This window comes from Amaranthus tricolor, chromosome 12, assembly GCF_026212465.1.
Source record: "Amaranthus tricolor cultivar Red isolate AtriRed21 chromosome 12, ASM2621246v1, whole genome shotgun sequence".
Classification (NCBI taxonomy): Eukaryota; Viridiplantae; Streptophyta; class Magnoliopsida; order Caryophyllales; family Amaranthaceae; genus Amaranthus; species Amaranthus tricolor.
In genome coordinates, this window is record NC_080058.1 from 13,763,456 (window position 1) to 13,780,422 (window position 16,967).

General features: G+C 32.4%; 1 protein-coding gene and 1 long non-coding RNA gene across 2 annotated transcripts; one reads left to right on the forward strand and one right to left on the reverse strand.

Moving 5' to 3' along the window:
* Nucleotides 1-471: 471 nt before the first annotated feature.
* LOC130828809 (uricase-2 isozyme 2) lies at nucleotides 472-9,911 on the reverse strand. Its single transcript, XM_057694813.1, has 8 exons — nucleotides 9,329-9,911; nucleotides 7,710-7,802; nucleotides 3,851-3,926; nucleotides 2,802-2,911; nucleotides 2,046-2,137; nucleotides 1,286-1,459; nucleotides 1,112-1,205; nucleotides 472-611 (listed from the first exon to the last, which is right to left on the reverse strand). Exons 1-8 carry the CDS (start codon nucleotides 9,545-9,547, stop codon nucleotides 528-530), a joined length of 942 nt encoding a protein of 313 aa, XP_057550796.1. The 5' UTR covers nucleotides 9,548-9,911; the 3' UTR covers nucleotides 472-527.
* On the forward strand, nucleotides 608-13,200 carry LOC130828811 (uncharacterized). Its single transcript, XR_009047394.1, has 3 exons — nucleotides 608-814; nucleotides 11,313-12,373; nucleotides 12,477-13,200. It is a non-coding gene; the product is annotated as an uncharacterized LOC130828811 (long non-coding RNA).
* The last annotated feature ends 3,767 nt before the right edge of the window (nucleotides 13,201-16,967 follow it).

Below are 16,967 nucleotides of genomic sequence, written 5' to 3' on the forward strand. Positions count from 1 at the left end.
ATACATTAAGATGATCAATTGGCTGATCTTCTAACTAAAGCACCGTCACAGCCGCGACTAAACATGCTATTGTCCAAGATTGAACTTTCCCGATGGCCGTCCATCTTGAGGGACCATGTCAAGGATCCTAAAAATCATGTGCCTCCTATAATACCTTAGCATATCTTATGATAATGCTGTGTCTATCTCTTTATTAGGCTATTATCATCTTCTTCTGCCTATTCAAAGGCAATGCAAATCAATATAGTATACAACTTCATTGTTTACACTGATATTGCTGACTGCTCTACACCACACGGCTAATTAGTTTCATTTACATCATATCATAAAATTAAAAAAAAAATAAAAAATAAAAAAAAAAATCATTTTGACTTTTATTCTTATTTGTACTTCTTAGGAGTAGTTAAGATAGTTTGAAGTTGTGTATTAAAAAGGTCCAGAAACCCGCAGGACCTTGGATCTCCTAAAACCAGAAAGTAGTCAAAGAAAAGATGCCAGAAAGATAACTTGTGTGGAAGCTGCTTCATTCACATCCTCGAGTGGAGGCGACTCAAGCTTGCTTCAATTGTTCCGTGTGGTTCATCAGTCGGAAGAAACACATCGTCTGCAAACTGCAAATTAGCATATTCATTTCAGTCAGTTTCCTGTTTCAAGCTGAGTTTAATCTGCAGAAGCCAAAAACATGAACCAGCAGATGCAGAACAAAAAGCAATGATAAGGGTATGGAATGCCGAGGGTCTTTTATTTTCATTTACAGGTTTTTCTTGAGCTGAGGGTCCAATTGGCCGCAACCGCCATGTCTCCTTTGATAAAGGTATGATATGCTGTCATTCAACCCTTTTTTCCTAGACCCTAATCATAGTTGTTATGAGCATGATATGCAAGCTGGGTGTGATAATGATGATGACTCCATACCAGTCCTTGATGATATTCAAGCTTTCAATCACAGAAGTAGCCTTTTATGTTTATTTTTCAGGATCTTCTGTTAATTAAGAGGTATAAAAAAACAGATTTTCCGATATCTTTTTCACCATTCCCAACTTGCCGCCTTAAACAAACATATAGGATATAAAAAGGAAAATACATCAATTTCAATAGGGAAGAGTTTTACCTTGACCAGGTTTGGATTCTGCATGCTTGATAAATTAACAGGAAGGAAATGCAGATTTGGCATTTTCAGTTTGATAGAAGATATATCATGGCATCTGGAATTATAAAAATTGAAATAATCAAACAAGAGAAAAAGGAAGAAGAAAACATGGGAGGTTACGATTAAGTGACTTACTTGTTGAGAACAGCCTTTCCCATTTGATAAAGGGTGCTCTGCACGGATGGGCTATAAACACCTTCATTAGGAGGACCAAAGAAAGTACTGACCAACACTTTCCTCACTTCAAAGTATCTTTCAGCAAAGTACATTGGTTTCAATGGAATGTCATTAACATTGTCGAATGAAAACCTGTTCGAATTAGCGACCGTGAATATCAATTGTTATTTTTCAACGACATTCCATCACCCATTGCCATCGGATGGCTCCGACCTAGGCTTCCACCAAGGCCGGGTTTAGGTATCATTGTTAGATCTCAAATTAAGTGGATTGACAAGCGCACAAAAAGTAAAATATAACTAAAAGACCAGTTTCACTGGCGTTGGAAATGTCGTTTAGCTAAACATCAGCAGCAGAAATGATTCAAAGATGACAGAAAGTGACAGAACACCAACAATTTACATGTTCAATGCGTTAACCAAACTAAAAGCTAAAATGAGCAGAATTCTATACCATATTTGATTTGGGTCCCAATGCCTATGGGCGACGTTCCTGTTAATAAAAGTCTAGAATCTAGACTTATACCAATACAAATATACAATCGCATCATAAAAATAAAGTCTTGAAATTTGTACAAAATGGAGTATCAAAAGAGCAGTCCCCTAGCTTGACTGGAACCTTCATGACTACATAATAATGATAGCAATTTGGCAAATACTTGTTCAGATAAAACCTTGAACATTATAATATAGCTTAAAAAATCTAGCCATAGATATACCTCCATGTTGCAGAAACTGTTGTGGCAAGCATCCTCTCTCGTGTTTCTGGCAGAAGTGTGTACTTGTCCCTCACAAATCCTTCAAATCCAGACTGTACCGAAAGAATGAAAATTATGAAACAATTGCACGCAATTATGTTACTACAGAAAACAGATGCAACAATTTCAAAAAAGAAGGCTTCTTCTCTAATAAGAAAGCCTAAGTTAAATAGTGATTCCTTCGGAAAGTTCAAGTTTGTTCAACAATAGTTGGCATATATTGCACTGGCTATAATCTATTTCCTTATATGAGCTGAAAATTTGATAACAAAGAGAGTTGGAGTGTACGTTTTAGCTGCCATCAGAGAAGTATAATGGTCTTCGCTATTAAAGCAGAACCAACAATAATTGATCCATACATAACAAATACAATCAAAACAAAATCATTAATATAGAAACTTTGACCAACACTCCATTTGGTTTGGTGATAAAGTTTTGCAATGGGGGATTTGTTATTGAAGTATGATACAAATCCCCAACATAATTCTTATCATGCATGACGGATTCTAAATAATAGCCTGTCATTTAAACTCGATTAGAGATCAAGTGCAGAGAAAGAGCAAATCATTTTTTCTGTCAAAATGCAAAAACACTTACCTCCATTTGGAAGAAAATGGAAAAATGTGTTTCATTAATCATGTAGGAAAGAGAACAGAATTAGTGTCTATCCAACCAAACGAATGATCAGATTGCAACAATAAAAAATGCAACTGTTACCTTTGTGGTCTTCAAGAGTGATAATTCTTCAATGCTTGATGATAATGTTATGGCACCAGCTTTATTCAAGACAACTTCTACCACATGCTTTTCGGATCCAAGTTCAAAACCTTAGGGTACAAAAGTAGCATTCAATGATTAAATTGTAAGTACCTTATTTTATTAAAAAATAGATGACCTACTTTAGACCTCTAAGGACACATAAAAGAAGTATTGTGAAGTTTAAACAAAACAAGGAAATCCACTAAGAGTACTGGTCAATTTAGTAAAAAAGGAAATCTAAGAAAAATGGTGATTGTCAAGGAACCAACTCAACCAAAAGTTTAAGCTGATGGTTGAGGCCCTAAGATATGTTATATAGTCTAACACGCCTCCTCACACGAGAGCCCTTTAGGCTAAAAGTGTGGATGTGACATAGGCCCTCCTCATACTTGGCGCTGAATATTCCACTTTAATTGAGGGGTGGTTGAGATTCAAACTCGTGATGTCTTGTCATATTGGCCCTAGGATATGTTATATATTCTAACAGTGATCATGAGCATAAAGTCAATACTCGTAAAAATAACTCAGCCAATTTTGAATGTCTTTTTTTTTTTACAACCCTTCATTAAGAACACTGCATCAAGATATTACCAGATTTGACTTTCAAAATTTTAACAAAATGCGACAGTAATCATTGAAGTAATATATATATATATATATATATATATATATATATATATATATATATATATATATATATATATATATAGTTAATTTAGAAAAAAAGGTACAAATATCATGGAAAACCCAGAAGAACAAGCAGCCTGATCTCCATGAATAATTTAAGTACATTAAGAGAAGACATCCACATTTATGATTTTTTAAAACCAAAGGTTAACAATTGCAGAAGCATCCTATTATACCGTCTTCAGTGGATAATATAAGACAATTAAAATCCTGCAGGCGGCATATTTGATAAATATAGTATGACAGGAAATCATTCAGCAATTAACACTGCCAATTGCCCAGAATACTTTCACTTCATAACATATAAAACATATTATTACCATGCCTATGTGGTTGACCGTCTACAAATACACGCTTCCATGGCTTCTCTATTATCTTGACTATGGCAGAAGTAACCTGCACAACGAATGAAAAAAATGGTAGTTGGAACGGGACAATAAAGGGCAATATTCTCAGAAGTTTTAAGTAATAATAAGGTTCAGAAACCTGTACCCTAAACTGAATGTTACATGAGAAAAATGCTCCTGAAAATATAAAATTCAAACCAGAATCGTTTTTAAATAGCAAGGAGAAGCAGTGACAAAGTAAAGAAAGTCATTTATTGGCTTGAATCTTCCAATTAAATAAAAGTAACATCAAAGTCATCAAATAAAATTACTGAGTTCATAAAGACTTTGAATAGATTTTCTAAATAACATATTGCAAAACCAAAGAAAATGGATGTACCAACAGTATTTTACAAGGAAACGGCACGATACAAAAGGATGCCTAAATTTCTCTTTAACCCGTAAATTATCTCAGTACTAATAGCTACTTCACAAGTCACAACTAATGTTGTTTCCGACATTTCATGGGCCTTTAGGCAAAATGAAATAAATGGGGCCTCTCTATAGAGGGTTGATTCTGGGTTTTAATGGGTGTTTTCCAAAATAACAAAAGATGGATTCTTATATATATTATAATTATCATTAAAGTGTAAACGTGTCGTATACTTCTTAATTGGTAAAAGAACTAATATAATAAAAAATGCATGCTAAAGTTGAAGTATTGGGTTCAAGTAAAGTTATAATTTTACAAATAGCGTTCTACATCCTAGGTGATAACATTGTTGAGTTTAAGTATTGGGTCCTTTTCTAGTTCTGGCTCTTAGTCAAATGCCTACCTTACCTAGGGTCAGAAACGACCCTGCTCACAACAAAGAAGTCCTCAAAAATTCATCACAAGACTAAGCCAAACATTTCATATTTTCAGAAGACATGACTAATAGAGTACACATCATTTGGCTTAGCACTCAACACTTTAATTTGTTTTTCCCCTCAACTTTAAATTGCATGTACTTCAATATGTACACAATCTTGATTAGAGAAACAAGAAATAACTTTGCATATAATCGCTTTAGGATATTATTGTGATACATTGTCTAATGAAAATTGTTTATTTTTTGCCACTTACAAGCTGGAACATGAAACTTTAGAAACATCAAATTTAAAAGTAATTATGTAAGGCAGCTAAGATGATACTTAGTTTTAACCTCTTCTTCCTCGACAGGTGTGTTTTTCCAGTATACACAACCTAGCTTCAAATAATTTTCATCGAGTCATTTAAATCACATATGCCTTAATAAAAATGTTAACAGGAGCATATGCCATCAAGATTTACTTGAAACCTTGTCAAACTATAACCTCACATAAACAAGTTGATTTGTTGAAAGGTTGACAAAGTCCAGGTAATAATGACATTTATTTCCACTATTTCCAGATTGTTACAAACTCCAAGTTCTAGTGTTCTTTTACCATTTGTCTTTAGCATCACAATGTGTGATTATGATAACCTCAACATAAACCCCAAAAACTCTCAACCTTGTCAAACTGTTACCTCACATAAACAGCCTTTCCTTAAAATCCAAAGGACATGTGCCTCAAGTCATGAATCCTCAATACCACCTGTTCATGGTAAGCACAACTGCTCATCAAATGAGTTAGCAAAAATCTAATTACTCAGCAGTTCACCATAGTTAACCATCTATTAGACATTCTATTACCCCAATGCCATAAGTGGCTACCAACTACACAGGGTTTGGTGAGTTCACATGTGCCCAACGGCCCCAACCTTATCCATATGATAATAAAAATTTATTTCAATTGATCCGCAAACATATTTTGCAACTTTACAAGAATAATAAGTGCACAAGTTCTAATAAATCATTATACTATAGTTCATTCTAATCTAAAATCAAAGAACTATTCCTAATGGACAATGCAATCTACTAAAAGCATCTCTCTATTTTAGATTTATTTTCACTTTTCCCTCTTATTCAACAAGAAAAGAAAATTAATTTAGTCAAAATAGTAAATATATGAGTTTCAAATTCATCTAAGACTAGTAATAAAATCTTTCTTGTATGGGAATTGTTATTAACACAAAGGAGCACCAAATTAACAACCATTGCATACAGAACTTTTGCTTATATATGTGCTACATAACCTGAAAACTGCCCTTCTAAGCCTCTCCAGCAGTTGACTAAAACTTGCCCCCTAATTATCCCTAAAACCTCTGAAAGCCTCCATAAGCAACTAGCATACCAGGAAGAACTTTTTCTGAAACAAGTACTAATTAAACTGCAAAACTACCCTTCCAGCCAAACTGCAGAGTACAGTACAGATTCATTCTTACTTGCTTCTTAATTATCCACAATAAATTCTTAAAGCCTCCTCCTAAATTCTAAATTCTACGTCATGCTATTCAACTTGCAACAATAAAATCTTAACTAGCGTTCCTTCTAGATTATTTTTTCTCAAAAAGAAAACGTGATGAGTAAAATATTTAGTGTTATTGGTTAGTTTGACGAATGCCAACATTTATCATAGCCTAACTTCGTACAATCCACGAGACCACGTAAGTTAACGAGCATAGAGTCAACAAATCAAAAGTTTTCACCATCTATGTTCCTTTTTAGGATAAGTGGCCGGGAAGTTGGAACTTTCTCAAAGAACTTGTACAACATTCAATTACTCCAACGTCATTAAGAGACTCCACCTTGGCACTTACTTTTAAAAGGTGTGAGACACCCTAAGGCTCAAAGGGTCCCTATATCATAGGCTCTAGGCATCAGATGTGTCCACATACTTTAGGAAAATAAAAATAAAAAGCCCCTTAAAATACCCCAAAATAAAACCACAGAAGAAGGGAAATAATGAAGAAGAACGTGAGAGGAATATAGGTCAGGAAAGGCAAATACATAGTTCCCTCATTAAATGGAGTTCTTTAGAGGCTAAGACCAAAGGGCACTCTAAGGCGCCTTAAGAAGCTTGCCTTAGGCTTTACTAGTTTGAACTATAATTTGCCAAATGCATTAGTATTCAAAGTGATCAGTAAAACTGCATGAATATCCTAGGTAAAAAATGACATAGAACTAAAAATGTTAGCTATCGTGTCTAAACTTATCAAGCAACATCAATATTTTGTGAATCATCATCATACTGACAGCTAACAGCATTTTCATCCATTAAGTTAACATAATTTAAAAGCATTAAAGTTCACTCTCTCGATTTTCAAAACTTTTTATCATCATGGACCAAATAACTACATAACATCACCTGATCTGCTTTAGGTCATACGTCCATGACTTGTAAACGAGGTTGTGCATCATTTCAAGCAGCCAGATTAGATCAAGTCAGACTATAGTTAATTTATAAAATCCCTCGGCTTTGAGAAAAAGGATATTGCGCTTATACATACAAAATAAAGAATAGTTAGTTATTGTGTTATACTGGTTAGTGATACTGAAGGAAATGTTCAAACTAATGAGTAATACCTATAATATGTAAAATGTGAGATATAAGGATTAGTTAAGCAGACACTGATTTTGAAGGAGCACTTGCATATTATATTTACAAACATGTTACAGGCACCAAAGGGTCTTCTTTCCTAACTAACAACTAAATTTGCTTTCTGAGCTATAATTGAAACATATATACCTTAAAGTTAGTGTAGTGATAAAGCTCTTCACTTGCAGTAAACAATATACATGTAATTATGAAGTTCTTCACTTCTCAAAGTTGACAAAAAGACAAATTAAGATCAATAGAGGTGCAATACAATTAATGTTCTTATGAAAGAAACTTCTAGAATGTCACAAATCAAAATTTGAGCAGTTTGAGAAAGGATATATAAAGCTACCTGCTTATAATAAGATGTGAAGTGCTTAGCTAACAGAACAGCAAAATCCTCAGCAGTAATTTGCTCTTTGCATTCCTTTGCCTTTGCATAAACCTGTTTCATAACCCACCATTCATGTAAATTCTATCAAAAGAGGGACCTGAAATTAAGGGACAAAACTACCGAAGAGGTTAAAAATAAACTGTCCGCAACCACACTGAAGTGATGGTTTTGGGTACACGCAGTGTGCCCCACCATTCCAGGCCTCTGAAAATAAGGGTCCCACATATTAGTTTACAATAGGTTAAACTGATCTATAATTAGTTTCATTAGTTATAATAAAATCCCAAAATTTATGTAAAATATCAAATAAACAGGGATCAAAAATTATTATGTGGGTTTGCTCTGTCCAGAACTGCACACATGTGTACACGGGTCAAACACCACCAAAACGGAAAAATGAAATGAAGGTCCACACTAAAACAAGGGATGGCCCCACATATTTAGGGGCCCAAGGCGAAAGATTTTTTATGGGCCCCTAAACTATTATTTATATATATATATATATATATATATATATATATATATATATATATATATATATATATATATATATATATATTCAAATCTTAACATCAGTTAAAAATTAAAATTTTTTGGGCCTGGGTGTAGGCAAGGCTTGCACTTGCTTAGAGTCAGCCCTGACTTAAACCATTAGATAGATGTCTTGTTCTTTTCACCAAGAAAACATCCAGATTAGTTCTTGTTGTACCAAGTCCCAAATCTCATGCCATTGGTGAAGATTTTGAGCACCTCATAGCTCACGCACTATCTTGCACACCTAAGGGTGAAGATGTGAGTGCAATAGAGTATGGAGGATTGAAATTTGGATCACTTGATGAAGTGATCAAGGTGGAAGACTTGGTATGCTTTGATAATAGCAAGGGAATGCCAAAGAAAGGGTTGCTCGAATGGTCGAGCTCAATGGCTCGGTCGAGCAATACAACAGATTCAATCCACTTCCAAAGAGCTCAATGGCTCGGTCGAGCAATACAACAGATTCAATCCACTACCAAAGAGCTCAATAGCACTGTTTTTGATTGTTCTTGTTTGTTCTTCACCAAATATCATAGCCCAACAATACTGGATCTTTCAGGAGTAAAGAACAAAGCATGGTATCATTAATCATATCATATACAAGGAAGTAAAACAACACTTTGATCGAACTCATCAGTTCATACAACCCAAATGAATCTTAATCTCAATCCCCCTCAACTATATCTTACATTACTTTATGATCCAAATCAACAACGGATGCAAATTACTCATCATCATCATCACCACCATCAAAACCCATATATTCCGCTTATAGAAGCGATGATCACGATCCGGAGTAAAAGTAAGTTGGACCAAATTAATATTTGAGGTAAATCATCTTCAAATTAATATTTGAGGTAAATCATCTTCAAATTAATATTTGAGGTAAATCATCTCAAACAAACTCGATTTAGTTCGTTTTATCAATGAATTCAATAACATAATCCAAACCAAAAAGATGAAATGGGTAATGAATAAAGTGATGAACATATAATAAGAAGAAAACGTAGATTAAAAAGGAAAAGTAGGCGAAGAAGAATTACAGTGTTCTTCATGGTATCAGTAGCAACAATATTAGAGTTATCATCATTGACATAAGAACGGATGCAATCAGATAAAAGACTGATGCTAACATTCCATTCAACAAAATGATAAAACCCATTAGAGTTCTTCCAAACTCTACCAACTCTAACCCTATCTTTGCCGTGATTCTGTACAAATTTGAACCCCTCGATTACTTCACCTTCCTCTTTTCCAGCCATGGCTTCTTGTTCCTCTCTAATATCTCTATACCTTAAACACTTGAATGACAAATGAGGTCTGAAGATGAAGGAAGAAGTACTCAAATACAGAGGTTTCGTAACAAATCTGTGTGCTCTTTGTTTCGTGTGATGGAATAAATATTATATTATTAATGTACTTGGAATCTGTGAAGAATATGATATGATCGGAGGCTAGCAAGAATCGAACCTTATGAAAATGATACGTTGCCTCAAGAAGACCGGATATATGATTGACACTTGGAAAAACTCAAATAGAATAGAAAAAATAGCGGCTACCTTACCTGCCGGTCTAACCAAGTGGCTTCACCTTATCATTATTCCTTTCATGTCTCTCATTGAAAAAGTGTGAGTTTGACAAGTAACCACTACTTGAACTTATTTGATTGGGTAGCAAGTTCTACCTACTAGAAAGAGTATTAGGATTTTTTTTAATTACTTTTTCCCAATTATCTGTTTTAAAATTTTGGCATCTATTTTTAAAGTAAAAAATATAATATTAAAATTCTCTATATTTTCCTCTATCAAGCAATTCTAAAATTAGATTGTATAATAAACCCTCTATTATATTTTAAGTAATGGAGAAAATCCTAACTCCTAAAAAGATGTTTGATAAGTATTATATCTATTTGTTAGTTGTTGGCTTTTACTTAGAGCAAACGTAAGATAAAAGTCAAATTCTAGTGACAAAACCTACGGAGAGTAGTTTATGAATTTGGCTTATAAAAGGATTCTCAACTAATTTAAAACTTATTTATCTAATAACTTTATTGAAAAAACAATAAAAAAATTATATTGCTAAACACTCCAAAAGAATATTGAGTGGAGGGTGCCTTATTGACATTGATTCTCAATAACGGGTTTCTCAATGGGATGAAAAGTTGTCTTTATAGTCATGTTAAATTTATGTAAATTTATTAATTAAATTGATTATTGTTAATTAATACTGAATTTATTGAATGAAACTACATTTTATTGATTTTCTTGCAAATGTAGAATGTGGGGTACTTATAGAGTTAGATAATTCCCTCAACGGGCATATTAGGAAATCACAACTGTTCATTTCCGTTAAAATTTTGAAAATTGTAAACACTTTGCATTAAATGCAATCGTGGCTCACGAAGGTAATGATGGAAAGCTACCCTAGGGTTGTTTAGTCGTGCCTAGGATTGTCAAATCAGTGTCAGTGCAACAGACGCAAGTGGATCGGGAGTATAAAATTCAAGAGAAGTCATCTATCGAGAAACACCTTGAACCATTAGGATTTTGTTCCAAACCTAGGTCCTTAGTGGTGGGTTATTTCTAGGACAAATGTAAAATGTCGGGTTGGGTTCTCGATGCGCCTTTATCGAGTCGGTTCATAGGCCACATTTTGTAAATTACCATGTACCCGTTGACCCATAAACTAATAGGATAGTTTTTTTTTGTTGTGTTCTAGTACTAGTTGTTGTTGATGATGATCTTGACTATTGATGTTTTTTGTTGTGTTCTTTTGTACTTTTTTACGTTGCTATGATGATCAAAACTAGTTCATTGGTTCTAATTTATGGTCATACTGCTTAATTAATTACTAATGTCAATTATTAACGACAATATTTTACCGTGAATTGAAGGTAATATATTACATATTATTTTTTTACTTGTTTTTTTTACCTAGTTATTTTTATTTATTTATACATCTTTTATTTATGTTTAATTTTATGATTAATTATTTATATGATATTTCAATTAGTCCTTTTTGATGTAGGAACCTCTCGTTTAGAGGATCTTTCTCGAGCCGAGTAACTCTTTGGTCGCATCATTATTTATGGGTATGAGTTGCTACCTTCCTTCTCTTCCTAGACCCTATCATAGTTTCCTATAAGCGGGACACATTGAATATAATAATAATGATGTTAATTGTTACCTATAACAAATATAAGGAAAATTCTACATGGTAGCAACCAGTTTTAGGGAAACATGAGAGGTAATATATTTTTTACTATTTTCCACATGGTAGCAACAATGTTTCAACTTTATAAAAACCATAGCAAAATCAATTAAAAATTTGTTAAAAATAAATTAAAAAGACAATTACACCCTCACTTTTTAACTTCATGCTTTATAATATTAAAGTTAACGAAATTTAATGTTTTTTAACGCAATTTGCTACAGATTTTGTAACAGATTTTGTAAAGTTAAAACCCTGTTGCTACTTGCTACCATGTGGAACTAAAAAAGCGCCACCACTTGTGTTTCTATAAAATTGGTAATTACCATAAGGATTTTCCTTAATATAAATATAATATATTGATTACCAATGCCATAGAAGATTTTCAATTAATAAGTAAATAAACATCAAGCTAACTTAACTCTCTCCTCTTTTCTCTCTAGAGTTAGGGCTTATCTCCCTAGGGTTTATAGGGTTTCCTCCTCTTTTGTAAAGCATGTCTCCTATTTATCAATAAGATAACAATATGGCAGAAGATCTTTCTGACTAATGTGCACACCTGCAAATCATTATTGATAAGGAGGACGTCGCTGATTTTAGTACCGAAGACAACAATTCAAGGACGCAAAATTAGGGTTGCAGTTGGTGGGTAAACTATACACAGAAAAACCCATCAATTTTGATGCCTTAAAAAGGATGATGTTACAAGCATGGAATTTGAAGGATGGTGTGATTGTTCGATTGATGGAGGCAAACACCATTCTCTTTCAGTTCTTCATTTGCAGGATAAGGAAAATGTGATGACTGGTCGTCCGTGGTGCTTCAAACAAAGGTTGCTTCTTCTCCAAGAAATAGCCCCTGATACGCAACCGACTGAGGTAAATTTTTATTTTCTCTTTGTTTTTCATTGGGTCCGTTTATATAATCTTTCGTTTGGTTTTCGCTTAAATGAGAGAGTTAAAACTATTGCTTGTTTGTTAGGGGAAGTCATGGATATCGAGGAAGAGCTCATGAGATTGACGCGTTCCATCGAGTTTGGGTTATGATAGATTTGTGAATTTTGGGTTAAAGTATGAACAATTACCACATTTTTATTTTCTTTGTGGTATATGAGTTATACCGACAAGGATTGTCGTACCGTTTTCGAAGATGCTCATGAAGATGGCGTTAAATAGGGCTTGAATATTAAGACATCTCCTAGGAAGGGGTATAGTGTACATAAGAGAGAGATTGATTTGCATAAAGTTAGGGGTAAACAATTATTTACTCCAAAACAGTTAAGTTGTGAGAATGTCGTGGGTAATGATTTTTTTCTCCTTGTTTGATGGGAGTGCCTGAGACAATAATTGTTCCTTGCAATGATGAGATTAACGAAGGGAAGGATATTTATAATGATGGTTCCTTAGTTTTGCTACCAACTTCTCTTGTTCCAGCCACAACATAGGTACTTGAACAGCAAGCTATCCCATTTTAGGATCTTACTAGTGCGATAGTGACGTTTATATCAAAGGTACAAGCTATGTCTTACTCTTCACATACCATTCCTCGTGATGAGGGTAGAGTTATCTTTAATATGGGCATAAATTATAAAGTAAATAAGAAAGTGGAAAAATCAAAGAAGAAAATTGTAACAGACTCAAAATTCTTAATTTTAGTCTTCCGATTAATTATTCCGAATTTTCAATTCAAATCTGTAATCCTTTTATTATCCATTTCAAACCATCTTTAATTCCTAAATCTTTTCCGATTTTGTAAATTCTTTCAAATATTAAACTTTAAAATAGTATTTTGTTTAAAATCTTTTTATAAGCACTAAAATATTATTTTATTATTTTATAGTACGAAAAGTAAAATTTTATTATTATATTCACGGTTTTGTAAAACGTTACTTTTTAACTTTCTTCCTTAAATTAACATTACTGCTTATTATTTAACCTTATAATTTTGATATAATTATTTTATACATAAAAATGAGTCGTATTTTTATTATTAACATTAAGTATAGTTCAAGCAAAATTTTAAATAAACTACATATTTTCATGATCAAATTTACCCATTATTTTAAAGTATATTCACTTGTACATACTAGAACAAAATTTTGATGAACCAAAATCCTTTCTATGGTAACCCATGATGTTCATCACTTACACAAGCTATCACCATTTCCTTACACAAGCTATCACCATTTCCTTACACAAGCTAACCTTCTTCTACACTCCAAACTCTTACACACTCCAAACTCTTAACACATTCACTTACACACTCTAAATCACTTACACAAGTTAACCTTCTTCTATACTCCTAACACTCTTTTTCATACAATCCAATGAACTACAAAGTTGCCCAAATCCATTATAAATACCCCCCTTAGCCATGAGATCATTTACACCACCATCATCAAATCTTTCTAACATTCTTTCTTATATTTTCACTTTATTAAAATCTTACTACATTAATACCTTTATTAATTGAAAAAAAAATTAAAGAACATGGAGCTTAGAACACTCTTTATTTAGCTTAAATCATCATCATTATTTTGGGAGTTGGAATTAATTATCTTTGGAGCATTATCATCTATCTTGGAGGATCTTATTTCTTATTATTTTCCCAATTAGTACTTAGTACTAATCCTTGGTGTTAGTATGGTATAACTTCTTACCCTACTCTTTTTGTGGAATTTTACATTATATTTACTTTATAATATGCAAAGTATGAAATATGTTGATATATTTTAGTGGAAGTTAGTTTAATGAAATTATGATCAAGATTATATTAAGTATGTGTATGCTAAAAGTATATTTAGTATGTTAATCTAATAGTCTTTGAACAAGTTTAGGAAGTTGATTGCGAAATTATATTCTAGTGATATTAAGCATGATTCATGTTATAAACTAGTGCTAGTATATTTATGAGTTATATGTTACATTAGAAATGTTATTATATTTAAGAATTTATTTTATGTTAGAATTTTGTACTAATATGTTTATGTTAGCCTTCAAACTAGTTTATAAGGTAGTAAGTTATTTTATGAACGTATTTTGCTAAGTATGATTATATTAAGAATATTGTTATTATACTTTATTATGAGATTTAAGTTTATCCTTAAAGTTATAGTAAATTTCTAAGTTATTGTGTAAAGTTTTTATTTTTTTTATTTGTTTTTTTTTTTTGTGGTTATGTTAATTATTTAAATCTTGAATTTACTATAATAAATTAAATGAAGTTGTTTTATTAGTGAAAAAAAAGGCCCCGAAATACTCATAGGCCATTCGACCATTATCATATTAAAAAGAAAAAGAGTTTGATTTATTTTTTTTTATATTATTATAAGCTATTTTGTGATAATATTAAAATAAAATCTTAAAAGTTATTTTTGAGAAAGCTTTATAAGTTATTAAATATTGAAGTGATTTTCTTGAATATATGAGATTTCATAATTAAAAAAAAATAATAACTTTTGTGACATTTAATTATTTAGTACAAAATAATATTTTATCTGCTAATTATTTGACCAAAATTTATATACAAAGATGTAAAAGTATTCTTAGTAAACTTGTTCTTAAACTATGTGTGAAATATTGATTTTTTTTGTCAAATTATAAGTTTTATTTGTTTTATAACTAGAATGCTGATTTTCGCGAATCTAATAAGTTTACTTGTTTTTCCAAACTTGAAATAATTATTTTTTGGTAAACTTGTTGAATTTTGAAAACTTATCAAAAGGTTGCAGTTTAACTTGAGTTTTATTTAGAATGTTTGATTTTGTGAGGAGAATAAAGTTTTATTTATTTTAAAGTTGGAAATTTTAATTTTGGAAACTTATTTCAAGAGAAATAGATTTTAGTAGCTACTTGTGGAAAATACTAATTTGGAGACTATTAATAAAATATTAAGTTATTAGTGTGAATTGACCTATTAAAATAAAGTTATAAATAAAATTTAATGTGTAAAACTTAAGTAATGAATATATAAAGACGTAAAGGTAAATCAAACGTTATGATCAAGAATTATATTAAATAAATGAAGTTACCACTTAGGTTGGTCAAATTCAAATTCAAAGTCAACTTGGAGTAATAAAAATGAGATGTACTTGTGTGAAATGTATTGATTGAATGACCCTGATAGTAAGGTAATGTCGAACCATGGACCGGCATGTAAAATCCCGGCGTCCTTGTTGGCCGGCACGTAAAATGCGGTGTAAGACAGGGGGTTCGCTACCTATCTTGTAGAGCTCGAGCATAAATATTGTATTGGAGGGGTGACGACTCCCACCACAGTTAGGGTTTAGGACTACGGTTCTCACCTAATCAGACCCTTACATATATCAGATGTCATATTGATGTGCTTGTTGATCACTGATAAACTTGATTAGTGTTGATGCTATGATGCATGGTACGGTTATGAGTATTAACCAAATGAACTTACTCAAGTGTTAAGATTATCGAATTGTATAAGTGGCAGTAACGTACTTCTGTCAAGATCGAGAATGGCATCTTAATGACTTAAAAGTATGTAACAGAAAAAAGAACATGGTAAAAATATACGGTGGTGTCAATTAAGTATAAGTTCGTACTTAAACTATTATTTTGTAAATGTAGCGTATAATTTCCGTATTTTAAGCTGGATAGGAAGTTATGCTCGGCGTTAAGCGCTGACCGATTCAATCGGCTGTCATCCGTATCATGGATGGCAGCATTTTGCAGGATTTAGTTCAAGTTCCGATCCAGGCCGCAGCAATTACTATTTATGAGAACTTAGCTGCTTTTTGTATCTTTATTGATCACTTGATGATGATGTATATTTTTTTTTTCTTTTTGAGCAAACAATATTTCTTATCTGAGGTAATATTTTACTTTTGTTTTAAACAGTTTTAGTTTTATGATTTAAAGTTTTTAACAATTCGGCATTTTGAGACTTTCGTAATATTTTTTTTTGTATTAAACATTATTATTAAATGTTAATTATGTATCGAGATTGCCTCTCTTGTTACAAAAATGGTGCTTCATATTCGAGATAATGTAGTTGTGCAAAAGATAAGCACCCCCTATTTTTGATCAGGATAAACTGGGAGAGTGTGTTAAAAGATTGAGTTGAGATGAGGATGTGGAAATGCAGGATGTCGATGGTGATTCAAAGAAACAAAGATGAGTGATGATAGTTTTGTAAATGTTTCAATACTAGTAGTGGAGGTTGGTCTTTCCCAACCTCGCGAACATCAGTGAAAATCTTAAGTTGGAATTGTCAAGGGTTAGCCAATCCCTTAACAATTAAGGCTCTAAAAAACTGGTGTTGGTGGGATAGAACAGATTTTGTTTTTGTCATGTAGACTATGATTGAAGATAGAAAATTAAAGGTTGTTCGTTCGTAGTGTGGTTTTGATTTGAGGCTTTGTCTTAATATTGTGGGTAATTCGGGAGGAATGGGTTTTTGATGGAGAGATTAGGATAAGAGTTTGATGTTGTACTCAAATCA

What these genes read in the sequence shown, in the direction of transcription:
- LOC130828809 (XM_057694813.1), bottom strand. Translation starts at nt 9,547, where the DNA reads ATGGCTGGAAAAGAGGAAGGTGAAGTAATCGAGGGGTTCAAATTTGTA. An exon ending in CGGTCAACCACATAGGCATG is followed by an intron (nt 2,912 to 3,850) that starts GTAATAATATGT and finishes TTGTACCCTAAG; the next exon opens with GTTTTGAACTTGGATCCGAA. An exon ending in CACTCTTGAAGACCACAAAG is followed by an intron (nt 2,138 to 2,801) that starts GTAACAGTTGCA and finishes CTTTCGGTACAG; the next exon opens with TCTGGATTTGAAGGATTTGT.